This window comes from Lipotes vexillifer, unplaced genomic scaffold (genome assembly GCF_000442215.2).
Source record: "Lipotes vexillifer unplaced genomic scaffold, Lipotes_vexillifer_v1.1 scaffold219, whole genome shotgun sequence".
Lineage (NCBI taxonomy): Eukaryota > Metazoa > Chordata > Mammalia > Artiodactyla > Lipotidae > Lipotes > Lipotes vexillifer.
The window spans coordinates 48,992-76,155 of NW_006769244.1; the positions used below are offsets into that span (position 1 = coordinate 48,992).

General features: G+C 43.0%; 1 protein-coding gene across 1 annotated transcript in view; it reads left to right on the forward strand.

Moving 5' to 3' along the window:
• The window catches only part of TBC1D9 (TBC1 domain family member 9), a 113,943-nt gene that overhangs the window by 29,095 nt on the left and 57,684 nt on the right, over positions 1 to 27,164 (forward strand). Inside the window, 1 exon segment of the mRNA XM_007445522.1 lies at positions 17,568 to 17,678. Within this exon segment, the coding sequence (XP_007445584.1) occupies positions 17,568 to 17,678 (111 nt within the window).

Below are 27,164 nucleotides of genomic sequence, written 5' to 3' on the forward strand. Positions count from 1 at the left end.
AGCTGTGTGTGTTGTCTGGGCCACAGTGGCTCCCCTCTGGGTGTCCACACAGGAGCTGGTCTCTGGTCTCAGTCACAAGGGTCCATCATTCCATTCTGGAGAATAAACAGAAAATACCAAACTCTGAGGCCTGAACTTGCCAATATTGGTAGAAGCTTTGGGACCACCTTGGAAACCAGATCTTCAAAGATTAGTCCCCTCCAGGAGAAGGTGGATGAAGAAGGCTTCTCCCTAATAGAAATAGAAACAGCAGAGATTTTGCCACCTTCCCTGGGATGGACAGTGTTACCACCCAAGGAGCACAGTGGTACTCGGTTTCCCTTGCTGCACCTGCCAGTCCAAGGCCCTTGTCACCCTGTGTGTGGGAAGCAGCTTAGTGGACTCTCTCGGCCAGTTGAACGGATCCTGACTTCACTCACTTAATGTCTCTGGGCCTCCATTTCCTCATCTGTGAAATGGGGATTTCATCTGGTTTTTTTTGCAAGGATTAAAGAGGTGATTCTGTGTAAGGACAGTTCCTAGTATAAAAGAAGGGGCTCAATTAATTTCCTACTCCTCATACAGTTTCCTAACTGGTTTTCCTGCCTCTGTTCCCCCTTCCCTAACGACTGCATGCTGCCATCAGAGGGATTTCTATGCAACACGTGTGACTCCCCAGCCCCAAAACCTTCACTGGTAGGATAAAGTCCAAACAGTGCAGCGTGGGGCTGCCCAACTACAATCTGATCTCTATTCCAAACCCTCAGTCATGCCCCAAACATGCCATGTGCCTTCCCACTGTGCTGGGTCACCTTGCCACACTTGGGCAGCTGCAGTCTGCCAGGCACTGTAAATGTTCCATACGCCTTATCTGCTTGAATCCCCACCACAGCCTTGTCAGGAAGATACTATCATCTTCATTGCATGGGTGAAGAAATTATGATTTTTTTTTCTTCAAATTATACACCTTGCTGCAAGGTCATGACCCTAGGATGCAGTCAAACTGGGATTCCATCCAAGTTCTTGGTGCTTTAAAGTGCTGTCTCCTACCAAGCCCAACACCAGGACACTGTTCGAAACACTCTCTTGCATGAGCATCCATCCCAGCCCTGGTTAATCGCCCTGGAGCATCTATTCTACATACCCTTGAACTAACCAAGCAAATGAGCATTTTATTTCTGTTGAGTTTTCTTATTTTTATTAATAAATTTATTTATTTATTTATTTGTGGCTGCGTTGGGTCTTCGTTGCTGCGCGCAGACTTTCTCTAGTTGCAGCAAGCAGGGGCTACTGTTTCTTTGCAGTGCACAGGCTTCTCATTGCGGTGGCTTCTCTTGTTGCAGAGCATGGACTTTAGGCGCGTGGGCTTCAATAGTTGTGGCTCACAGGCTCTAGAGCGCAGGCTCAGTAGTTGTGGTGCAGGGGCTTAGTTGCTCCGTGGCATGTGGGATCTTCCCGGACCAGGGCTCAAACCTGTGTGCCCTGCATTGGCAAGTGGATTCTTAACCACTGCGCCACCAGGGAAGTCCCAAATGAGCATTTTAATGGTTGCTGTTTGTTTGTGCTGCTTCTGTCTTCCCAATTGGATCCTTGTCTCCCCAAAGAAAGCAGAGACAGATTATGTTTCCAGTGCCCAGCAAAGAGAGCCACGGGAGCTCAGTGTACATTTTGTAATGACAAAGATGAAAACCCGGCCTCCAGGGATGAGACCGTATTGATTCCTTCACCTCTTCTAGAGACTAATAACCATGGTGACCACTTAACTAAGATTCGAAACGTAACCATGACAAGCACTTTTTCACCTACCACTCAGTCTCCTTCGTAATGCAAGATGGAAGTGTTATGACCTAAAGCTCTTTACATGCTGTCAAATTAAGCATTATTTTAAAAAATCCTGCATACATTACATGGACAAGATACTCCACGGTTTATGTAGCACTTCCTTGAACAGTATGTCATCTGATCTACCCAACAACCCTGGGAGATGGGCAGAGAAGATAAATGATTCTTGACTTAGTGGCAGGAAACTGTGGCTCAGAGAGGCCAAGTGACCTGTCTGAAGTCACACAGCTCGTGAGTTAGGGAAGCCAGAACTTGAATTCGCCACCTCTGATTACTTTACACAACCCTGGGTGGGCCCTGCCATGTTAGAAATGTGCCCATTCCCATCAAGGAGATGGACCACTGCCATCTAAATGTTCCCCTTGTATTGCTAGCACTGTCCCAAATTTAAACGAACTTAGTTTTTTTAGGGGTTTCCCTGATGATCTTTTTGGAAATTATTTGAAATAGGCATGTTGGTAATTTCCTAATCATTTGGCTTGCTAATTGTTAAAGTGTTCAGTCATTGTGGTTTTTTATTCGTTGGGCCTTCTGTGGAGGGCCAGGAGGCCTGAGAGCCTGGGCATTGGTTACCTGGGGACCCTGACTCACTTTTCTTCGGAGTCCATTCAGAGGCGTGAGGACTAAGGATCGGAGATCCTAAAACTTTTACAAGGAGGGGATTTTTCCGTCCTAATTAAAAATTTCCAAGAATGAACCCAAAGAGAATCAAAGAGCAGGCAAAATGTCACATGAGTCACCTCCTGATGTACATGGCTAGATGTATTCTTTTCCTATTAAAAAAAAGAGAAAAATATGTACATTGCACTTAAATAAAGTAAAGCATGTTTAGCGTAACTTTATAGACAAACTCTTGGAAAACTATGTATTATCAGCTTGAATGATGTCAGTATGTAACAAAATTAAACATATAGAAATTTTGTAATGTGCTGAAAGGTTTTTGTGCTTTGTTTAGTCTATCCAGAGCTTTCCACCTATTTTCACATCATAACACACTTAGGAATTGGTAGTATTTACAGGGCACATGGGGTAAGTGCCCACCCAGCTGCCCCAAAGGGCTGAGGAGTCTGTGTGCTGCCCCATGTGTGTCACCATCTCCTGGGGCACCGCTGGGAAGCCCTGTCCTGATAGAGAATTAAGGGCTGGGCACTGGGGGACCCAGAGCCCTGCTTTGCTGTCTCTGTCTCAGAGAATGCACTAGTTTGCACTGGTGGAAACCCTGAGTGCATGAAGCACACTTCATGCTTTGACAGAGCCATGGAAAGAATCTGTCTTCCTGATCTGTGTTCTAGATTTCAGAGGCCCTGGCCCTCAACCAGCAAAGAAGAATTTCTGAAGCTGGAAGTGCTGTGCTGGGATGCCTAACACTGCCCAGTTCTCAGCTGGGCTTTTGCCTCACTCAGCACCTTGTATCCAGTATCTTCCTTGACGTCCCCGAGTCCCTGGTTGTAGCTGACATGCTGCTGGGAAATTAGTCTGAGAGCCGTAAATGAGAGGTTGTCACAACAGGAAAAGGGGAGTCATGTCTAAAAGGATAAGGGCTGGTGAATTAGCCATCAAGGAAAAATCACTGACATTCTAGAATGGTCTATGTAATAGCTGTCGAACAGGAAGCCTGTGCATTTTGAAGAATCATCTTAAATATCGTTCATTTACAACTGGAAAATATTTAAAACTTAGGCTTTTTCTCCCTCTATTTCTCCGTCTTCTTTCTCCCTTCCCCCACCCCCACCCCGCCCCAACCAATACAGGTGACAGAAAGAAAAGTTGGGGCAAAAATCTTCTGTCTGTATCTTCTGGATTCAGGGAACATATGGTGACGCTACAGAGTCAGGATGTTTAGGGTCTCATAAAAGAATCTGAGGGAGATAGATAGTGTGGAACTGTTATGTGTTTTCAAACACTGTATTGGTTGAGAAACATTGGCATAAAAGGAGTCCTTGCCTGTGATTATCTTTTTAAAAAGTTTTAAAATACTGAATTTGATGTAATCCTATTCTTTTGTTGCATATTGTGTTCATTAAATCCGAAGATAGAAATCAAAATTTGAGGGTTTTTTCTTTTTAAGAGCCTCCCCTACTCTAAACTCATTTTAAATGAGCATGCTTTAAATGAGCATAGTATAATATGTGTGTATGCATATATATATGTGTGCATACTATATGTCTGTATATGTATGTATGCATGCATGTACATTTATGGGTGCATGTGTCGGTTTTGCTTAGAGATTAAGAAGCTAGGTATAGAAGATGTAATTCAGGGTGAAAGAAACAAAGCGTGACCTTCACTGCTTTCAGTTTCCCCATTCATTGATAAAACAATAATATAAAAGATAATTCCCGGGCTTCCCTGGTGGCGCAGTGGTTGGGAGTCCGCCTGCCGATGCCGGGGGCATGGGCTCGTGCCCCGGTCCGGGATCTGGGAAGATCCCACATGCCGCGGAGCGGCTGGGCCCGTGAGCCCTGACCGCTGAGCCTGCGCGCCTGGAGCCTGTGCTCCGCAACGGGAGAGGCCACAGCAGTGAGAGGCCCGCGTACCGCCAAAAAAAAAAAAAAGGATAATTCCCCCTACCTTTCATCTTTCTTCATCAGTCTCTGCTTGAAGATATATGAGTCAGTGACATTGCTGGTATTGTATAGTTGGTTGTCATACTGCTCTCTATGTCTATTGTGTCTGGTTTATAGCATGAAAAAAGAACAATTTCTTGGTAATGACTTAGAAGTGACTTTGCAAAAAAATGCCCCACCCCCAGTATACTGCTTTTATTATTGCCAGTGATCCTTTTTTTTTTTTTTTTCTGCCATCCACTATTGATATTTTTCAGAGTAGTTTACAAGGACTTAACAGGCCATCCCTGAACTATTTCTTAAGAAATCTTAATTGGGTTTAATATATTCCATAAGGGACTCACCTACATTTGCAGGTCATTAACATATATTGAAAACCACGTCAGGTCATAATACACAACTTGACGCAATAAGGGCATTACTTGCTTCCGCACACCTGGCTTTGCAAAGTCAAACCATCTTTGGCAGATTTCCTGGTTTGGTTTCTCCCAGTTGTTGGTGCCATGGTGTTCTTTTTATTTTCAGATCCTCCCAGCTTAGTTTTCTCTTTAAAGCTTTATCTGGACGTTAGGTGAAGATTGCTTTCACTTGATTCATCACAAACTGAAATGTCTCTGTGAAATAGCCCTTAGTCTTGTCCAGGTGACTTGAGGCTAAGCTAGAACCAGGATTCTTCTGAAGAGTGCATGCCAGTGGAGTTGGATGCCCTCAAAGTGGTAAAGTCAAGACAAAACACCCAGTGATCAAGCCAGGCTGCTACTGTACCTCTCCCCTGGAAATAGCCTGATTGTTTTAATTACAGTTCTGTAGCCGCTATTTTTATCTGTTCTGGAATATTTGGATGCAAGTCTGGAAAGCGTATTATTAAATTGCCGTTAATGCCTTGGCACTTTGTTATGTAACACTTGCCTTGCCATCGTACAGAAGAGAATATTTATTCAGAGTCCATCTTGGATGGAGCCAGGGGGGTAGTTAGGGTTTTAGTTGGACAATTTGGGTTACAAGGACCAGAGACTCAAGTTACCTCTGGTACCTAGGTTTCCTTGCCAGGATACATGCGACCTGGAACCGGGCCTGGAGAGCTGACAGAGAGCCTGTGACAGCTGTAAGAAGTGGCTCCCCGCCTTTCCCTTGGCACCCTATCACGGCCCGCTGCTCTGCGCTCTGCATTTCTGCTGTCTTCTCCTGAAGACGCCAGGCTTCCTCAGCCTCTGCTGTGTATCTGTTCTTTAGCTCAGTATTTCTGCCTGTGTCATCTGGCTTGTTTGTTGCCTTCGCTTCTCATGGAATCCTTTCAGCTTCCGCTTCTGTAGCTACTTGGCTTTCCTCTTCCTCTGTCTCAGCTCAGATTCCATTGGGAGGGTGTGATGGGCCAGCCTCATCTTCCACTTAGGCCCCTGTGTATCATAGTCCCGGGTGAAAGGCAGCCTTATTTAATACAGTGTGACCCCACGCATGCATGCTAAGGGTGACCAGTTCTTAGGGTGGCTGGTGCCCATGACAGAAAACAGCAGGAGCTGACTGGTTACAGAGTCTCATCTGTTATGAAATCTTACTGGCAGGATATTCATTATGATACTTTGTATTCCTTTAGTAGTTCTTTTGTTATTGCTTTATTATAATATATGCATCTTGTAAATAATTATGAATACAAAGTTTTATAAAGTATAGTTCTAACAGCATAACTATTACTTTTGAAAATATAGTTCTAACAGTTAAAAGAGTTCTTAATTTCTTCCCTATGGGGCATCTCCTCATACAGATGTCATTCTCCAAAGGGAACCATTATTAACAGTTTGATATACATCCTTCCAGACATTTCCAATGTAGGTATAAACACATATTGCCTCTTTATTTGCCTTACTTATGTGTAGCTAAAGGCAACACTGTGGGTACTTAAAATATAATGAATATGCATTTTTAAAATATAATGAATACTCAGTGATGAAAGTTGAGAAACTAATTTCATTCATTTAACTTTTATCGTTTTTATTTTGGGACTGTAAACTTCCTGACTTAAAGATAAGCCAGTTATTAAAAACACCCAATCACCACAACTGAGTTAAGCCCTGTGTGTATTAATATGTATCAATTTGTTGTGTTGCTGTGCTTTATATACTAAAGGGAAAAAAATGAACTTAAAAAAAAATTTCTGAAAGACAAAGGCCAGACCCCTCTCCATCAGAGAGTGTTTTAAGGATGCCATTCATTTAAATATTGACCCCTAACTGGCATGTTGCATCCTAGCAACAAGATTATTAACCTGTGGTTGCGAAGAGCAGCTTTAATGTAAACACAGTAACCATCTATTTACTTGATGGCTTACTTGATCTCTCTTTGAGTAAAGAAAGCCCAAAGTAGAAGGTTGGAAGTAATTGAGAAAACAACAAAATTTTTTTTTACATCATAAAAGTATTGAATGGACGTTCGAGAAACTTTTGGAAACAGAACAACACAAAAGAAAGTAAAATTGTTTTATCCACCAAATATGTTCGTGTTTGTAATCTTTAATAATAATGTTATAATTCATAGCGTAGACAATATTATACTTGTAATTTGACAGAGTGGGATCATATAGAACAAAAATTAGAGTTTTGTGGGGGTTTTTTCCACATAACGTACTAGATATGTTTTGCCGTCTCATTAAATAATTATTCAAGGACATGAGTTTAAATGTCTAAATATCATTGATAGAGGTACTATAATATATATAGACATTCTAGGTCATTTCCTAGATGTAATTTTATTTTTTTTAATTTTTAATTTTTTAAAAAATTTTATTTATTTTTGGCTGCGTTGGATCTTTGTTGCTGCGCGGGCTTTCTCTAGTTGTGGCGAATGGGGGCTACTCTTTGTTTGATTGCTGTGCTTCTCATTGCAGTGGCTTCTCTTGTTGCGAAGCACGGGCTCTAGGCGCGTGGGCTTCTGTAGTTGCGACACACAGCCTCAGTAGTTGTGTGCACGGCTTAGTTGCTCCACGGCATATGGGATCTTCCCAGACCAGGGATGGAACCTGTGTCCCCTGCACTGGCAGGCGGATTCTCAACCACTGAGCCACCAGGGAGGTCCTACCTAGATGTAATTTTAAATTCATAACTGTTTCTATTTCGTGATATTATTTCATTGTGGAGAAGGGGTTAGGTGAATTAGGAGAAGGGTGGGCAGTCGTCTTGGGACAGTAAGTGGCTCCTGCAAATTCGGCCCACCTGACAAAAGGAGTCGAGGAACATCTCGCTCAGGTTTCCTTGAGGTGGTGGGTGTCGCTTATCTGTTAGAAATAGTGGGCTTCTCACCAATGAATTGCTCCCACCAGCAACAAAAGAACTCCTGCATCCTCGTCCTTGCTCTCATGGCTGACCTTGGCCGGCCTTGAGCCATCAGTTTCAGGTGTTCAGACTTGCCTCCACAGACAAGAGGAGAATCAATATAGCTTCCCATCGTATAAATGGAAGCAGCTGTAAATATAATGAATATGCATCTACCTTCCTCTTCCTGGGTTGAGGGCTTATTTGAGGACTAGGATCACAGAGGTGCCTGGAGTGCTTTTGAATAAATTCAGTCCATTGTCCTCATTGGTCTGTATCAGAGCAGACTTGAATCCCTGAAAAAAGTCTGAGAACAACAGCTTGCCTGTGGAGATGAAATCACCAGGGCACTGCCGGGGTCAGGGCTGGCCCCTGGGTATGTGGCCCATGCTTGGTTTAATGTTCTACTGTGGCTGCCTAGGAATTCCTAAGAATTTTTAAGCAAGGGAACATGCATTTTCATTTTGCACAGGGCCCCAAAAATTATGTAGCCGGTCTTAACTGGGGTGTAAAGTAAGGTATTAAAGATATATATATATATATATATATATAGATAGATAGATAGATAGATAGATAAATAGATAGATAGATTTTTTTTTTTGCGATACGCGGGCCTCTCACTGTTGTGGCCTCTACCGTTGCGGAGCACAGGCTCCAGACACGCAGGCTCAGCGGCCATGGCTCACGGGCCTAGCCGCTCCGCGGCATGTGGGATCTTCCCGGACCGGGGCACGAACCCGTGTCCCCTGCATCGGCAGGCGGACTCTCAACCACTGCGCCACCAGGGAAGCCCTAAAGAGAGATTTTAATGGTTTCTTCTCAGACACAGAAGAGAAGGAAAAATCAATTCCACCTGCCCTCCCTTTCTGCAGGAGAAAAAGGTGCATGTGACTTTAAGAGACTGGCCTGCAGGGTGAAATGGAGCAGCTCCTGGAAGACTTGGCCTTCAAGGGTGCTTGGAAGATTTGAGCAGCACAGAACTAACTGGCTGCTTGACAAAGGCTCTGCAGAAGAAATGCTCTTCTGATTTCAGTTTTCTGCCCAGTCTGTTTAGTTATAAACCAGCCTGTGCTTTCTCTTTTGTGATGGAAAATATGAACGTATATTTTGAGCCCTAACTTTCTGGGTACTTATATAAGCATGAAATTCAAAGACCCTGTGATCCAGAATTAGTTTGAAATACTACAGAGGGGGGTGCCCCGCCACTCGGACCTTGTCATTCTACCTCCTCGAGCCTGCTCCCCTATCGGTAAGAAATGAGTCAAGGGTCTCTTCAGGGATCACCTGATAGGCTAGTTCAGATTCTCCACACTTTTATTTATTTTTATTATGTTTTTAAACTTGAAATATAACTGATGTACAATATCATATTAGTTTCAGGCTGATTCCTCACCACACTTTTAAACCTAGGCCCCTCGAAATAAATATACAGCGAAAACCTAATGCCTTTCCCTATTCATGTATTCTTGCTTTCAACTGAGAAATGACTTTGTGGGATTTTGTTTTAGTTTGCAGTGGCAGAGCAATAATTTTTTTCATTTCCCAAATAAAAAGTTATATCATAGAATTGAATGTACTCTTTAAAGCTGTACATGATTCTAGTAAACACAGTCCCATGAATATCGCTGCGCTCCAGCCACCCCTTCCCTAATTAGGTGCTATTTAAAGTGCTGGTTTGCAACCTGTTTGTTTCAACTGCCTCGAGCTAAAGAATAGAAATTGAGATTAAGCATCTAGAAAGCTAGAGTCATTTGTCTGTTGAATTAAATGATGAAAAATTGGAGGCTTGTATTTTCTTTGTCTCTTCATATTCTCTAGCTCTATTTTAGTATTTCCTAGGCACTGTATTTTACAGACGTCTCAGTGAGCAACACACTGGAAACTAAAAACAAACTGATTCCTAGCCACAGATAGTTTAAGAACTATCCTAATTGACAGAATCAGCAATGTATTTCCTACACTAGCAGAATTCTCATTAATCCATCTTTTCACAAACAGAAACAAGTTGTGTGTGTGTGTGTGTGTGTGTGTGTGTGTGTGGACGCGCCCCCTGCCCTCTAGTAACTTGTCCTATCTCACGGCAACCGTGATGTGAGATACATCTGGCTGGACTAGGGTCCTGAGAAGCAGCTGTGAAGGTGAGAGGGAAGAGTTGCGTGTGGCCTTTTTCAACCAATAGTCGTGGTTTGAACTGTGTTGAGAAACCATTTTTACCTAAATATGCGAGAGGGTTTGGAAAAGAAGCAATACTTATGAAAACAAAAACACTCCCAGACTGTTCTAAGCTGAAAGTAGAATTCCAGTGTTGGGACTGGTCTCTCGCTTTTAGCCAGTAATACCCATGCTTGAGGCAGGCTGTTAGACTCTTTGAGGTTATGACACTGAGAAAACACATTGCTCCCATCTTGAGCTGCGGCTACCTCGCCCCCCAAAGCTCCTCTGTCCCTTACCTCTTTAGGCGGCGACCAGCCATCGCCCGGATCTCTCTGCACACAACTGTGACTGGCCTGCAGTAGCCCAGGTGGGCCTTCACATTGGTGACATTACAAGCTCAGGTGCGGGTTTAGGTAGGGAGCTGACCCTCACCCAGCAATGCCAGCCTTCCCCTTCGCAGCTGTGCACATATGCAGTTCACTGATCTTTCCCCCGGTCCCCTGGCCAGTATGGTGTGCAAACAGTGTTAACCGATCTGTGGGGGGGGGGATGCGAGAGTTTAAATTGATTACATCTATGTGTTTTCTTGTGTTTTTTTTGGCAACAACTGCTCATCTCTGGACTAGTTTCCAAAAGTAGGAGAATAGAAGGACTTACGCTTCCCCTCAATAGCTCTAGTTTGGGATCCAACTTCATTCCATATCAATCTCAATATTCATTAAAAAGAAATTAGAGAAGTTAATTTCCCATGATAAATTTCAGTTTCAGATATGAGTTTGATCTGCATTACCTCCCACTCTCTGAGATGGGATTTTCTAGCCTTTTTCTCAAATCTTGGTCTCCTTTCGTTGTCCAATTCTTAGGCAAGTTTAATTATTTATGGCCAGTTTGCTAGAACTTGTTATATTGGGTTCTGTGGGGCAGAGATGAATAAGCTCTGAAAATAATTCTTGGTTTCTCTCAATGTCCATCAGGTTGAAAACTTTGGGGCCCATTTTATAAATATTCAGCATGATGTGCGGGACATTATTCTAGGCTTTGGGAATTCCAAGGTAGATAAGGCTGTGCCTGCCTCAAGGAGCTCACAGCCTGGTGGGAAGAAACTAGTTTTCTTTCCAGTAGGAAACAATGTGATAATCGCCTTAGTAATATGAAGTGCAAGATGGTTGGCAGATCACAGACAAGGGGACAGTTAACTGCCAGGAGATTTGGGGGTGGGGGGTTGAGAGGTTGGGGAGAGTGTGGGAATAAAGCAAAACAAATGCCTGTGGCTTCCCTGGTGGCACAGTGGTTAAGAATCTGCCTGCCAATGCAGGGGACACAGGTTCGAGCCCTGGTTCGGGAAGATCCCACGTGCCACGGAGCAGCTAGAGCCCATGCACCACAACTACTGAGCCTGTGCTCTAGAGCCCGTGAGCCACAACTACTGAGCCCACGTGCCACAACTACTGGAACCCGCACGCCTAGAGCCCATGCTCTGCAACAAGAGAAGCCACCGTAATGAGAAGCCCGTGCACCGCCAGGAAGAGTAGCCCCCGCTCGCCTCAACTAGAGAGAGCCCTCGCCCAGCAACGAAGACCCAAAGCAGCCAAAAATAATAAATAAATAAATAAATTAAATAAATTTTTTAAAAAGCACAGACTTTTTAAAAAAACAAACAAAATGCCTTGTGACCCTTGACCTGGATATTGAGGGAAATGGACGTTTTCCAGAAAGAAAAAGAAAGAGGACATTCCAGATCAAGTAAAATAACTTGGGTGAAGGCTTGAAGGCTTTAAAAACAGACAAGCAAACAAAAAAGATTTATTCAGAGAAGTGTAAAAATTATGATGTGGATGGATTGTGTATATATACCCATTAGCAACCGCTTCTGGATGTTATTGTTTAACAGGCTTTCTGCCTATTATCATGTAGCTCACATAAGTCCTAAGACATACAGGCAAGGTAGCAATGACAAAGAGGCAGCAGCAGGTAGAAGGACAAGGTGGGAGCCTGTGACCTACAGAAACCTTACATGGGAGAGAGGCAGAGGGGCTTGCAAATGCTGATCCCAAGGTCTTGCTTTTATATAGAACATATATAAAGAAGTAAATCCAAGTGTACTGCCCCTCTGGCTTTAGAAATATCAGTGTGTATTTGCTGAAGTGAATCGAAATCCAGTGTATATCTGAGTGAAAGCCTCTAAATAGTAAACTGAATTTCTGATCTGGAAGTTTCAGCAAATGTCAGCATAGTAGGAAAGGCAAATAATTCAGAATATGGAACTGGAATGCCAGTAAACAGGAAGAGATACCCAAACTCATTAATCGTCAGAAAAATGCAAATTTCAACAACAAATAGATATTGCTTCTCAACCTTGAGATTGGTGAAAGAAAAAAAACTGATAATACTAAGTGTTGGGGATATTATAGAGAAACAGATATTCTCTCACTTTCCCGGTACGGGTGTAAATTGGCACAATCACTTTGGAAAGCAGTTTTGTAATGACTAATAAAGTCTCAACACACACCCTATGACCCAACAATTCCATTCTAAAGAAAGTGCTCACATGCTTAAGGATCATGTACAGAGAATGATTGCAGTGCCTATTATAGCAAAAAAAAAAAAAAAAAAAAAAAAAAAAAAAAACCAAAAAATACTTCCTTAGGAAAATGGATAAGTTACGGTATATTTAAACAGCAGACTATACACAATATTTAAAACGAATGAATCAGATTTGCAAGTATAACCTGGGTAAATTTTACAAACATTGGGTAAAAAAGATTGCAGAACAATATCTACTCTTTATCATTAATGTAAATTTAAAAATATACATCAGTGTTAAATCTATATTCATGTACATACATGGGGGGTCAAAGTATAAGGACTTGGATGGGAAGAATAAAAAACTGGAGGGTGGTGACTGGAGAGGGAAATAGAATTGAGGGAAGCACAGGGGGGACCTTTACCGTGTATGTTGTATTTTCTTCTAAAAAAACAAAACAGATCTGAAGCAGATAAGGCCAAGTGTTAAAGTCAGAGTGGTGGGATATGTGTTTTGTAATTTTCAGTACTTTTCTGTGGTTTTGAAATATTTCATTAAACAGTGGTACTCAGTACACATTAGCTGTGCCGCGTGGCTTGTGGGATCTTAGTTCCCCGACCAGGCATTGAACCCAGGCCACCACAGCCAAAGCACCAAGTCCTAACCACTGGACGGCCAGGGAATTCCCTAGTGGGCACTCCTTCCGTATCAGGAGACAGCCCACTCCCAGACCACTCCAGCATGGTCTTTGTGGGGCTCTATTTCTGACTGGCTACAAAGCTGAGGGAGTAGAGGGAGACCAAGTAAGCTTTAGGATCTTGTCCACTTTAACATGAAATTATCCCAAGATCATCAGTAGATGGATTGATCATTGCCATGGGCACATCCCTATGTGTCCCACACTCTTCTGATACATCCCTGCCCCCAGAGGGGTGAGGGGCCGCCCAGGAGTGGAAATGACTCTGTCTGCATCACATACCTTTTAGCGCCCACAGCTGGTGGGAGGCCTAAATGTACCAATTCTGCAGAGTGTTTTCTGAATCTCCTTGAAAACAGCAGTTTAATGTTACAAGGTGCCCCTGAGCTAATGTAATAGGTAGGTGCAGAGAAGAGTTATTTTGAGGACCATAATTTGACTTAGTTATCTCAGGCTATCAAAGATTGTTTAACACCAGAAATAGCTGACTAGAACAGCTGCTAAAACAGTGCTTTGTGTGGGAAATGATGAGGAGTTCAGTATTTTGACAGCCACTTCAGAGGGATGAGTAAGTAATAAGACTTCTAAGAAAATCTTGATTGCTGCTTTTTTTGGGGGGGGGTGGTGGCGGGGATTCTCTAGGCTAGATTTCAGATTTCCCATCTTCTAGTATTCAGTGTAGACAGAGGGTATAGGAGGAGTATTTTCTCTTTTCCAGAGTCTCGACTCCTTGTCTCAATAGAGATTAGACAGCAGCACAGTAATAACTTATTATTTAGGTTTTCTAAAAATACCTAATTTGTCCTTTCATCAGATGTGTGTTCAGGGCTCACTGTGCTCCAAGCAAAGTGTGGGGTCTAGGGATCCAAAGCGATCAGTCAGACCTTGCCATCATGGAGCTTCCAGTCTGGAAAGAGAAGAAACGGAACAAGGCAAAATGTACATGTAATTTTAAATAAATGCAGTGGGTATTACAGAAGCAGAACTCAAAGGGAGATCAGGGTTAGAAAGAGGTGGTGTGAGATAATTAGGAGTTTGTCGTTTGAGCTGGTGGGAAGTGGTCATTGACGGGCAAGCACAACATTCCAGGTGGAGGGAAAATCCTGGTCAGTGCTACAAAGTGAATGGAAGAATGTATTTATTGATTTGACCAGCTGTGAGTCTCAATTCACGACATTACTTTCTGTTGGGATATCCAGGGCCTTAAGTTTTCAGAGGACTTTTACAAAATGTTTTTAATTGTACACGCACCTAATGTGAGTATCCCATTATTATACTGTCTATAATTTACTTTCAAATATTTCAGCATGGAGCCTGTGGTAAATATGGATGAGCCTGTTAATGTTCATCTAAATCTTCGTGGATGCACGCTCAGGGTTGCTGAGCTAGCATGTAATCAGAAGCCCTCACTCCAGGGGACTCTCCTCAAAGCCACTCAGTTTTCTTTACCTCTGAGTAAAGAAGGTACTTCTTTACCGGAGGTTTTGTTAATTAGGATAATGGATGGTGGAGATGGATTATGGTTGGGGACATTTGTGGTGGTCAAGATGTGCAGATAGGGTTGGACCGTTTCAGAGGTCTTTGCTCCTTGGTGTTGCAGAGTACAGAAGTCTAGTGAGACGTGAAAGATGGGGAAACTGAGGCTCGGAGAGGTTGGGTCTGGGAGTTGGCAGAGCCAGGGCTAAAGAACTCCAGAACCCGGACTGCCTCTTGTCGGTTGCCCTGCCCAGTGAGCTGCGCTTGCCCTTGGAAGAATCTATATCTACCCTGACACTCCTTTAGAGGCTCATTAAACCACAGAGGCTAATCCTTGACTGTGACTCCTTAATCCCGGGATGAAGTCTGTATGCCCTAGAAACAACGTATGTGATAACTTCCAGTATTTTGATTCAAGAAGAGGGAAGTGGGGCTTCCCTGGTGGCACAGTGGTTGGGAGTCCGCCTGCAAACGCAGGGGACGCGGGTTCGTGCCCCGGTCTGGGAGGATCCCGCGTGCCGCGGAGCGGCTGGGCCCGTGGGCCATGGCCGCTGGGCCTGCATGTCCGGAGCCTGTGCTCTGCAGCGGGAGAGGCCACAACAGTGAGAGGCCCACTTACTGCAAAAAAAAAAAAAAAAGAAGAGGGAAGTATTACCAACATTTGGTTGTTATGAGGGATGAATTTGTATTTCACATGTCTTTGTATTTCTAGTTAACACAGAGGGCAATCCAGTTTAGCTAGCACTGTTCTGCTTTCCCTATTAATACACTCGACCATCTTCAGATAATCGAAGAGTACTTAGAGGTCTTTGCGGTAAATCCGAGTCACCGCAGAGAAAACAAAAATGCACACTTGGGTGGTAGTATATGGAAGACGACTCCTGGGAAAACTCTGCAGACTCTAAATATTTGATTTTTGATGTATTTCATACAGGCCAGAGCAAACAAATGAATTCATTTACCCTTTAGCGAAAGTTTGTTTTTCCTGGAGTATGCAGGTCAGCTAATGGTCGCTGTGGTCTGCCGTGAACCTAAGTGGATTCCTGGCCTTAGACAAAGACCAAAAGGACAACTGTAGGGCTGCCCCATGTTAACCTGCCCTAGGCTTCTTGCTTAACCCCAGGTTCGGGAAGGCAAGTGCTATTACAAACACTTTACAAATGAGGAAATGAAAGCCACGAGAAGTTAAATGGCCTGTCCATGTGCCCCAGACCTGGTCATGACAGAGTCAGAGCCAGGACGGAGCTGTGGCAGAGCAAGGGAGGCTGGGGGCCTTTACCTCCCCCCTCCCGGCCTCAGCTACCATCAGTTCCATACCAAAGCCATCCTTAATAACCATGCAATCTAAGTAAAAATAAAATTAAAGAAAGGAAGGTCTTGGCATGTTCTCGAGAGGTTGCCTAACCCCTCCTTCCAACCAGCCTCTTGCCCCCAAACCTTATTGTATTCAGTCTTTGAGAACAATCTTGTGGGACTTCCCCTAGTGGTCCAGTAGTTGCCTCCGTGCTTGCACTTCAGGGGCGGGCATGGGTTGGAACCCTGGTCAGGGAACTAAGATCCCACATGGTGCACGGCATGGCCAAAACAAAACAAAACAAAACAAAACAGCAACAACAAAAAATCTTGTAATCATCATATCATTTCCATTTTACATCATATCATTTTCCATTTTGTGAACACCAAGACATTGGAAAAAAATGTCCTAAGATTATTCAACTAGCCACAGTTCCTAACTGGTTCTTCTGAGTCCAAACTCTGCTCTATGCTGGGTTGCATCTGACTTTAGAGTAATTACGGGCATTTACTTTATGGAAATCTTTTAGATTCATCCTGCCAAGCAAGGAATCCTGTTTATTTGACTTGTAGAATTTGTGTGTGTATCTGTGTATCCTTGTAATTTTAGAATAGTATAGAAAATGTTTGGTGTCTAATCCCAGCTTGGTGCAGATAAAGGAGGCACACCTTCGTGGAGGGGGGATGTTGGCTGAAAGGTGGTTATAAGAGAATTTGCACTCCTGGCAAGAGAAGGCACTGCCTCTTCTTAAGTGAGCATCAGTACCCTGGACATTTGTATTTCTCACATATAAATTGCTAAGTTCGTTTGTTGAATGTTCCAGCTTGCCTTGACTTGGATGATGTGAGTGAGTTTCCCCCAGGACCTGGCAAGATCACTGAGGTTGTTATTCGGAAGAACTCAACTTCATGCTACCACAGTACCTTTCCTGACCCTCAGCCTAATTACTACATCTTTGCAGAGCTGAGTGTAGACCAGGCTTCAAGCATCTCTGCTTATAACGATTGATGTGACAAATGGCAAACCACTCTGCCGTTGAGATGGAGAAATGCTTGTTTCACAGCCCTGTTCACTTCTAAATGCAGCCCTAAAATACTGCTTGGCCCTCGCCCCTACTGGATTATAAATGCCTTAGGGACTCTGTCTTATTCAACTTTGTGCCCACAGGGTTTGCCTTGAACATAGTAGGCACTTATTGTTTGCTGAGCTGAACTGTACCTTCTCAATACAAAAGAAAAATGAGGCGCACGAAAATAGTACATGGGGCAGCCTGGTACACGGACTCAGATGTACGTCACTGGTACCTGTGGCTTTGTCAAGTTACTCAAATTAAGGATTTGTTTCTAGGATGCTAGAGGGGAGAAAATAATACACATTGGGTGTAATGTAGGTAAAGCAGAGACCCCAGGATATCAGTGCTTAATACCTTATTTCTTTTGTTTGAAACAGACATTTATTAATACTGCCGTGTGCCAGGGACTGAGCTAGGAGCTTTGCTGGTTTTGTTTCTGAAACCAGCGCTCTTTTAGCTTGTGTAGTGTCTCTTGGAGGTGGGTGAAACAAGTAACGTAGAGTCACCATCATCACGTCTGAGAGGAAAGTTTTATCCAGGTGGAATGCGGTGGGAGAGGGCTTGTTGGCAGGTCCCCCGGAAGGGGAGTGTCTACACTGCTGCCTCTGGGGATTTAGAGGAAACCCTTACTCATTTCTCCCCCTTTTCTGCCCTCAGGCCTCCTGGTGGGCACCCTTGATGTCGTGTTGGACTCCAGTGCCCGGGTTTCTCCTTACCGCATCCTGTACCAGACTCCAGATTCTTTGGTCTATTGGACCATCGCCTGTGGTAAGTGCAGTGTTTGGAAATACGGAAAAAAGTTATGATTAACAACTTTCTGTCAGAGGGAAGGAACATTTAATTGTGAGATGCAATCACTTCGTATTTTAGGGTAAGTAACCCTAGCCATTTGGACAGATGAACCCTAAACCTCAGTGCTTAACACAATAAAGGTTTCTTTCTAACTCTGGTGAAGTCTTGTTTGGATCCTGTGGCCATCTCCATCTGCAGTAACACCCCCTAGAGCACAAAGGCTCCAAGGTCAACTTACAAGGAAAGTGCAGGAGGTGGAGGCACACCTGTGTTTCACTTGCTTGACCCCGAAGTGCCACCACTTCCACTCACACCCCATTGGCTAGAACTAGTCACATGGCCCCAGCCTGTCTTCAGGGAAGCTGGGAAATGATGGAGTCCCGGGTGGACTAAGTAATACTTACTTATCCCAGTGCAGTCCTTCCTACTGAGTAGGGATTGTTTATTTCTCCTGATGATAACCTGTAATAATGTGCTGGGATGGTGGTAAACAGTCATGCTGTTATCGGATCTCTCACAAGAACTGCCAGTCCAAAGTGGCTAAGATTTTTTTTAGTTATTTGTTTGCATGTGGCTTTTCAAATAACCATAGGAAGAGCAAGGGCACTGAACACTTACCTTTTTTCTTTTCATTTTTTCGCCTCCACTTGATTTTTTTTTTTTAATTAATAGATTTTATTCTTTAGAACAGTTTTAGATTTACAGGAAAGTTGAACAGATAGCTTGGAAAGCAGCCAAATACCCTCCACATACATAGTTTAACACCTTAGGACGGAACATTTGTTCCAATGGATGAACCAATATGGATACATGGAGTCCTTAATTTATTTAGATTTCCTTAGTTTTTACCTGATGTCCTTTTTCTGTTCCAGGATCCCAGTCAGTGTACCATTTTATATTTAGTTGATGTATCTCTTTAATCTCCTCTTGGCTGTAGAAGTTACTCAGACTTTCCTTGTTTTTGATGACTCTGCAACTTCTGAAGGATAATGGTCAGGTATATTGTAGAATGTCCCTCTGTTGGAATTTGTCTGATGTTTTTCTCATGATTAGGCTGGGATGATGTATTTTTATGAGGAAGATCACAGAGATAAAGTGCTGTTTTCATCAGGTTATGTCAGGCAAGGGCACCTACTGTCCAGATGATTGATGACTGATGATGTTTTTGTTCACCTGGCTGGAGTAGTGTTTTTCAGGTTTCTCCACTGTCAAGTTACTCTTTCTTTCCCCTTCTGTCCTTCCCATACTGTCCTCCTTGGAAGGAAGTCACCGTGCACAGCCCACATTTACAGAGTGGGGAGTTTTATTCAATTATCTTTATCACTGTGGACTCATGAATATTTACTTTGTACTTTGGGTTACAATCCAATACAACTTTATTTTGTTGCTCAAATTATTCCAGCTTTGGCCATTGGGGGCTCTTTCAGTTGACTTTATTCAGTTTTTAAATTGATCTCTGCTTAGTAAGAAGTGTCGTGCTGGGATCTAAAGATATAAAGATAAGTAGATCCGGCCCCTGCTTTTGAGAGTACAAGGAAATACTCAGTTCTAGCCCAGGGTGAACAAGTACCATACAGTGCCATTGGATGGTGGGGCTTCCAACTAAAGACAGGAATCTTGGCCGGCCTCCTACAAGGGTAGGGGGAGTTATGTGGGTGTGATTTTAGGCTGCTGGAAGGCTCTGGAGCCCTAGCAATGCACCCTCAAGGATTTAGTGGCACGGAAATTCTAACATTGTAGTTGTATCCCTTTAAAGTTATTCTGGTTCAGATGCAAATAGCCCCATGAGAAACAATGAAATGAATCAGCGTTTATGCATTCCACTGAATGAAGGAATGGCATCTGGAGTGGGCAGGGAGAAAACCACCCAGGAGTGAAGGGGATAAAGGATAAAGGAAGAGAGAGGCTGGGACCCTGAGGAAGACAGACTTATCAGTGTAACCCCATGTAAGATAGAGTTCCAGCCTTCTGTGCGGTTCATTCAACACAAAGGGAAACACCCAATAGCTACTGTAGAAGGGGAGGTGCCCTGTGGAAGTTGGTTGGGAAAATGTCACCTTTAGTTGGTGAACAGAGTAGAATGGTGTTAAAATAGACAGGGGAGCCAGCAAGTGAAGAAAGAGAAAGGAGATTAGAAATCAGGCAGAACTACCAACGCCCCTGGACTTAATGAGGGTTTGACACTCTCACTCATCTTCCAGCACTTTCATCACTTTTGCCTGGAGGCTTTTGAGAACCTTTGCACCCTGGAGGTCCTCAGAGCCCTTGGGTCTCCTGGGCCTTCCCAGGTCAATGCACGTGTATGGGGCTGTGACAAGCTCGTTTCTATCTGTGACTCTTCCCCCGCCCCTGCCCCTCAGCCCATCCTTTTTTTCTCCCCTGTTACCTGACATCACTACTCCTCACTTTGTTTCCGGGGTTTGCCATTCTACTGTCGACTTTAAAAAAGTACGCAACGTGAGTGTTGCGAGTTAAGTTTTATTGGGGGCAAAATGAGGACTGTAGCCCGGGAGACAGCATTTCAGATAGGTCTGAGAAACTGCTCCAAAGAGGCAGGGGGGAAGGTCAGTAAAGATGTGATTTTTGTGAAGGGGGAGTACATGCAATCAACACATATTTTTTTGCAGAAGGTTTCTGCCAGTCTTGTGAAGGTTATTGCTAGTCACAAGGAGCAGACATCACCATGAAGGATTTTAGTGCTTTTCTAGATATGAGGAGCTGCAAGAATTGGGCTCATAAAATCAGCTCCTGAAAATATCTGTCTGAAGACCTGTTCTGCCAGTTTTCCCAGAGCACAGAGTGCCTACTTTCTGATCTCCACCCTGAACTCCTTTCAGGGGGTGTTGAAAGTCAGCAGCTGCAGTAGCACAGGATTTAATACTTGTAGAGGTACATGGCAAGTGCCAGTGGCAAGTGCCAATTTGTAGTTGGCAGAGGCTCTACAAGAGCTAAGCAGAGGCTCCTATGAAAGCTCCTGTGGGGAAGAGCCCAGAGTTTCAAAGCCGAGTTATTGCTGAGTTATTTGCCAAGCCAAGGCTAAGGAACACTGGGCAGTAATTGCTGATGTCATAATTTATACCTCAAAGAGATGTACTTTTGTTTACCCAGTAAGTGATGCCTATCACAGGTGCATGATCTCATTATGATAAACCCAGAGTGCTTTTAGCTTTTGTATATATGTTGATTACACGTAGAGACAGCTCCAGACTTTCCTTATAGAAGACACCACGGAAGTGACAACCATTGTGAAAGTCCCATTCACCCACTAATTGTTCCTTCTTATCAATTTCTCTCTGAAACCCAAGTGCCTGGCTCCCTTTCATGAGAAGATTTTAAGAGCGGAAGCTGCTACCTTAAAAAGGATTCTTTGATAGGCTGACCTTTTGGTTTGTAATTTTAAATGTTGTGTTTTTTTTGTAAACTACAAAGTTGGTATTTGGTGGGACAGTATGGCAAGGGCTTTGTAATTTGCTCTAGTTTCATGAATCGTTGCTGTAAGAGAAGCTTCAGCGGAAAATTGGATGTCCAACTCACTGCCCTGTAGAATCCATAGCTTTGCAAAACCTTTGTTTTATGCCATGTGCCTTGTGAATCTTTGCTTTGTGTAAATTGAGCTAAGGGCACATCAATGTCTTCACCTAGGCCACTTTCTGTACGAGAACAGTAGACTTAGTGGGAAATCCTAGTCGTGTGATTGCCTTAGACTTGAGCCACATGAAGCCAGGCAGGACCTAGTTTTGGACCTAGTCTAACTTACCCCCAATATAGTAATCACCCAGCCCTTAACAGTATGAACCATACAGAAAGAAGAGGGGAACAAAAAACAAGAGTTCTTTGGTGAAACATTATTTTCAGATGCTTCTTTTTATTATCTTCTATCATCTGTATCCAGATTGGTTTGAAGAAATTGATTTTTATGTTTCTTTGGCACTGAGACCTTTAATTGGGAAGGGGAGCCAAATCCCTGCCTAAGTAATGACTCTTTCTTTGCACTGCTACCCAAAATGAAGCCATCGGTCTCTTTGGTGGATATTCCACTGTGCCATCAATTCCAGCCTATGGACTTGCATTTTCTTCAGTGGTTTGTGCGGTAAAGTATCAGTTTTGCCATTTCTTTCTTTTATTTTTTTTAAAATTTTTAATTGAATTGAATTTATTTATTTTTGGCCACGCCACACAGCCTGCGGGATCTTAATTCCCCGGCCAGGGATCGAACCCACGGCAATGAAAGCACTGAGTCCTAACCATTGGACTGCCAGGGAATTCCCTGCCATTTCTAAGAACATAAAGGAAGCAGTACCATAGGAATTGGTCCAGTCTGCTTTGCTGAGCTGCTTATACTCTGACAATTCTGCCTCTCTCCCACCAGTAATTCACTGAGTATTTCACAGCTGTGCTCTCACGAGGGCACTAGACAGCTGCAGGCGTTCCCCCAACAGCTGGTGTTTTGGCATTGGTACCCCAGAGGCAGGAGAGAGCCCAGTCCTTTGCACCCCTCGAGCTTCAAGGTACTTAAGTAGACAGCAACCCATTTGGCTCTCCCCATTAGAAGAACTGGAAGGTTCAAACAATAAGAAGGGTTATACAGCCTCATGAGAATATGGGCACATAGAAATGCAGGTAGTTCCAAGGACATTAAAAGGCTCTGGGACAAAAGAGTTACGGTTGGAAAGACAGAAGGAAATGTTGACAGTTCCCTCTGGATACATCTGACCTTCCAACAGGACTGATAATGGAAACGGGGTGGAGGGTGTGTGCTTGATGGACACCTCACTGATAACACAGCCCTGAATGGTACCTCGATTCCCCTTCCCACTGATTAATTTCCCTTTTCTTCACCATCTTAGAATCTCATCTGGGCCTAGATAGGCATTCATTTCCAGAACTGAAAGATAGATTAAAGATCTATCTTTAATAGATAGATCTTTAGATTAGCCACCACCTTGTCCAACACTCAGACTATCTTTAATAGATAGATCTTTAGATTAGCCACCACCTTGTCCAACACTCAGATTGTGATAGGGTACAGGGGCAAAGTGAAGTGCCCAAGTTCACATTGCTAGTTATAGCCAGTTAGTGCAGGGCTGAGATCAATTCTCAGGCCTCCCCACTCCCAGCCCAGTCCTCTTTAAGCGGCACCATGCTGGCTTTTATGATTAAACATTCGTTTAGTTGGCAGCTGGTAAGACCATGAGTTTAATGAAAGGTTGCTAGTTGGTTCTGCCTCTGCTGTTTCTCTACACTAGATAGCGAAATGGTGGGTGATTTAGTTGCCTTTCACATGAGATACACCTAATGTAGAGGTTGGTCAGTGTTTTTTCATCCTTCCTTGGTCTGTGTACCTCAAGAGCTATTCTTGTATCCTTGGGAACACAGCAGCATAAAAAAAAAGAACGTGCTTTTTTTCTTTAAGCAATCACGTTTATTGCAGGAAATTAGAAAATGTAGATAAGCAAAGAAAATAAGATATTAAAAAACAATAATACCACATTCTAAATCTTCACCTTCCAGACTTTATATATATATGTGTGTGTGTCTATACAGATACATGTCTGTACACATATGTATATATGTGTGTCTGTATATACACATATATGTATAGATTTTCTATGTCAAGAAATACATGTCTATAATGTCAATTTTAATAGGTAGGTAATATTTTACTGTGTTTATAATGTAATTTATCTGACTTATGTGCTATTTTTTGGAAATCGTAAGGTTTTTTTCCCCTAATGTTAACTGCATTTTGAAAAACCTTAGTGAATATCCTCTGAACAAAATATTTCCACATTACTTTAATTATCACCTTAGGATAAATTAATAGTAGTAGATATGCTGAGTCAAAGAATATGCATGTGTGTGAGCCTTTTAGCGTCATTAGCCTGACTGCCCTCCAGAAAGAACCATTTACATTCTGTCCATCAGGGTAGGAGAGGACCTTGGCATTTAAGTAAAGTAAACAAAATAACGACATCAACCACTAATTCTTACAGCCAAGGTTGGATGAGTTACCTGGGCCTCTCTTTTCTCAAAGTGATTATAAAGCTATGAGCATACTGTTATGACCTGTAAGAGATTATAAGCAGAGTTATGTAAGAAGCTTATAATAGTTACAGAAGGATTGTTCAAGTAAAGGCCTGCTTTACTTCAATCATACCTACGCTTTTCAATCAAAACATAATAGTGTCAGGGCCAGAGAGATTTGTGCTGAACATATGGTCTGGCAACAGTTCAGCAACTGGTTTCTTAGTGCTCTGACCTCAGAAGTTAGAAATGTCTTCTGCGTCACATTTCAAGAGGAGATCTTTGTGTCCTGTTGCTTATGATGATAATGGCAAAGTAACTGTTTATTTAGTGCTCTGTATGTTCCAGACCTGTGCTAAGGACTTTACGTGTATTATCTTCCTTAATCTCTAGCACAAGCTGCTGTGGTAAGTGTTGTTACCTACGTGTTACAGATGAGGAATCTGGAGCGCAGAGAGGTTAAGTAACTTCTCTGTGCTCACAAAGATAGTAAGTATGTGGCACGGTAGGATTTGAACCCAGGTGTACTTTTTTGACATCAAAGTCTGTGGTCTGAGCCATTTAGTAATATTGTCTCCCTGATAATCAGGCCCCTTATTACTGCATACTTACCACACGTCTAAAATATGTCAGGAGGGGCTACTGTGCAGCAATTAGGAGTGTAGGTTATGGAGGCAGGAAACTCTGCATTTGACTTCATAGAAACATGGGAACCTCAGTTTCCTCATCTATAAAAGGAGTGTAATTGGACCTACTTGTAGGATTGCTGTGAGCTTGCATGTCTATAGTGAAAGCATGGTGCTGGGCCTTGGTTAAACCAGCACGAATAAGTAACAGAAAACGCTTCATTATCACTATTTAACCTGTTTAAAATTTTAGCTTCAGTTGGATATGGATTTTTAAAACGCGAATCTCCCTTTTGTTTCTAAAGCTGTTCAAATCACCACATTTGGGGGCGTTGTATCTCTTGCCCTCTCCAAATACAAGTTTGTCCTTTTTCTGGGTGTAGAGAGTACAGTGGTGGCTTTGTAAATCCTACAGGGACAGCAGGTGTCACTCCAGTGTATTGGGTATTGCCCTTGACTTTATTTAGTATTTACATTTCAAAATTATCATCTATGGGGCTAAGGTTGCATGTGGCTAAGGCCATAAAATAGATGATTCCCTTTATTTAAGTAGCTTCAAGTGCTATTCATTTGAGGACTGGACAGCTCTGGGATCCAAGCAGCCTATTCCAGTATCTGAAAATACTGGATTGGTTGCATGTTAATCTCTGGGAGGTTTAGTGGGTTTGTTTTGCTTTGTTTTGTTTTCTGCTGTGTCACAAGAGGTTATTATTTTTGCTTGTACACACAAATAATATACCTACCGGTGCGCACACACACACTCTTGATCGGTAGGAATTAACCATCTTAGATATTCTGGGATTCAGGTTTTTAAGTCAGTGCTGCAGTCCCAGGGCCAAATTGTATTATGATTAATCATGCATCACAAAAAAAAATATCCACTGAATAGCTATCAGTGGGGCTGTAAGCCTTTGTTCTTAAACCTCAGGGGCCAGATACAATAGAATCAATTTTGTGGGTCTGTCTTAATGCTTCTTCCTTTTTATTTCAAGTGGACTTCATGTACTTTAAGGTACATCTCAAACCAGATGAGAAATTAGACTAGGCTGACCTAGTATTTTCCATCATCTTAGATAGTCTTTACGTTTTGCCCAGGTATACGCACAGGGCCTGTGGCTGGTATTCTGAAAACAAAACGAAATGCAACACTGCAAATGATAAAGATTCTCATTTTTCCAAAATTAATTTCTAAATACCCTTAAGCCCCTCAGTGTTGATCTGGTTTTTCCCACAGCAGAAAGCTTTACCTTGGATTTCCTGAAGGCTTCTCATACCCAACACAGCTTTCTTTGTTGTTTCAGCTGATTGCACAGTCGGGTCAGCTTGTTTTTCCTGCTGTATCTCTGTAAATGCAGGCTTTCCAGAAAGTTGACTGCCAAGTCCTTCCTTTCTCTTCTGAGGCCTACCACATTTTGCTCAAACTGTTGGGTAAATAGACCAGCCCCCTTTTCAGAGTCGTGGCAAAAGAGCTTTGTGTTATCTCACTTTACACAATAACAGAAGGAAAATTCCAGGCGCTTAAATATGGCAGCACTTGTACTTATTTTCTTGAGAAATGAAAGAGCCATTTATAAGGAACATTGAGGATCCCAACATGTTTCTTTTGGAGTTTTGCTGGTTCCTAAAGGGTGGTCCGGCCAAAGTGTCATTTGCTCTTGAACTGTTAGAAGGATGTTTGCTCTGTGATCTCTGAGAGGTACCCTGGACTTTTTGTTTATTCTGGGATGAGAAGTGGACACCTGCTTTCAGAGATATTTTTTACTAGATTGGCATCTTCAGAATGTGTCTTGTCTGCTGGGGGAGGGAATCCAGCCCTACCTTTTATGTATCCTCATGCTTCCCGTCTCCAGAGTCTGGAGCTTTGAACACCTGTCCTCATTTTTTGTGCATTTAGGAAAGTGTTCAGAGAATATGGTGCATTTGCACAGTAAATATAAATGTAAAACGTACATTTACATTTCTCTCCCTGGAAAGTGTCTGTTGGGTATAGATCGGAATCCATAGTTAATTCTTGAAACTACCATTGGCTGATGGCATTTGTGTCTTTTTCTTTCCTCAGTTATGGTGCTAATGGTTTCTTATAATGGCATGCAAAGTTCTTCCTTATCTACACCCCAGTCTTCTGTAACTTTGGAATCTTAGATCTGGATATAACCAGAAGAAACCTCTGAAACCTCTTTGGTAGCATAGGAGTGGTCCCAAAGCACCCAGCAATCTGAAACAGTTGAAAACCTAAAGATACTGAGCTTTGACATCCCAGCGCCTCTCCTATACATGGGAGCTGTGAGCGGCTGGTGTGACTCCAAAAGGCCAGCCTTTTCATGTGACAGTGACAAGTGTGGGAGAAGCAACAGGAGATGGAGGATAGCAGAGATGCAGCACAACAGCAGCAGTTGGGGGGAGGGGGCAGTGGTGGTAATTACAGACAGAAATGTGGGGATTTACATCCCAGGCAATGAGAAGTAGAGAAAAGAGCCGGTAGTCGTGTTAGGTGGTGGCAGGTGGAGATTGTGGAAATGATGGACAGTGGGGCAGGTGAAGAGGACGAGGTCTTGGGGCAACAGAGAAGGCAATTGGGGAGGGGGGGATCAATGTGAGTAGTAAACCTGAACTTAGATACAGGTGTGCTGAGATGGCTACTTGAAGACGGGGATCAGCCATATAGACCTTCATGTAATAACCATGAAAATCGGAGGTACGAGTGGATGTTTGTTGAGTGAGTGCATGTACGCATACACCATCTCCACCATGGCTCTGTGTGTGTGTGTGTGTGTGTGTGTGTGTGTGTGTGTGTGTGTGTGTGTGTGTGTGT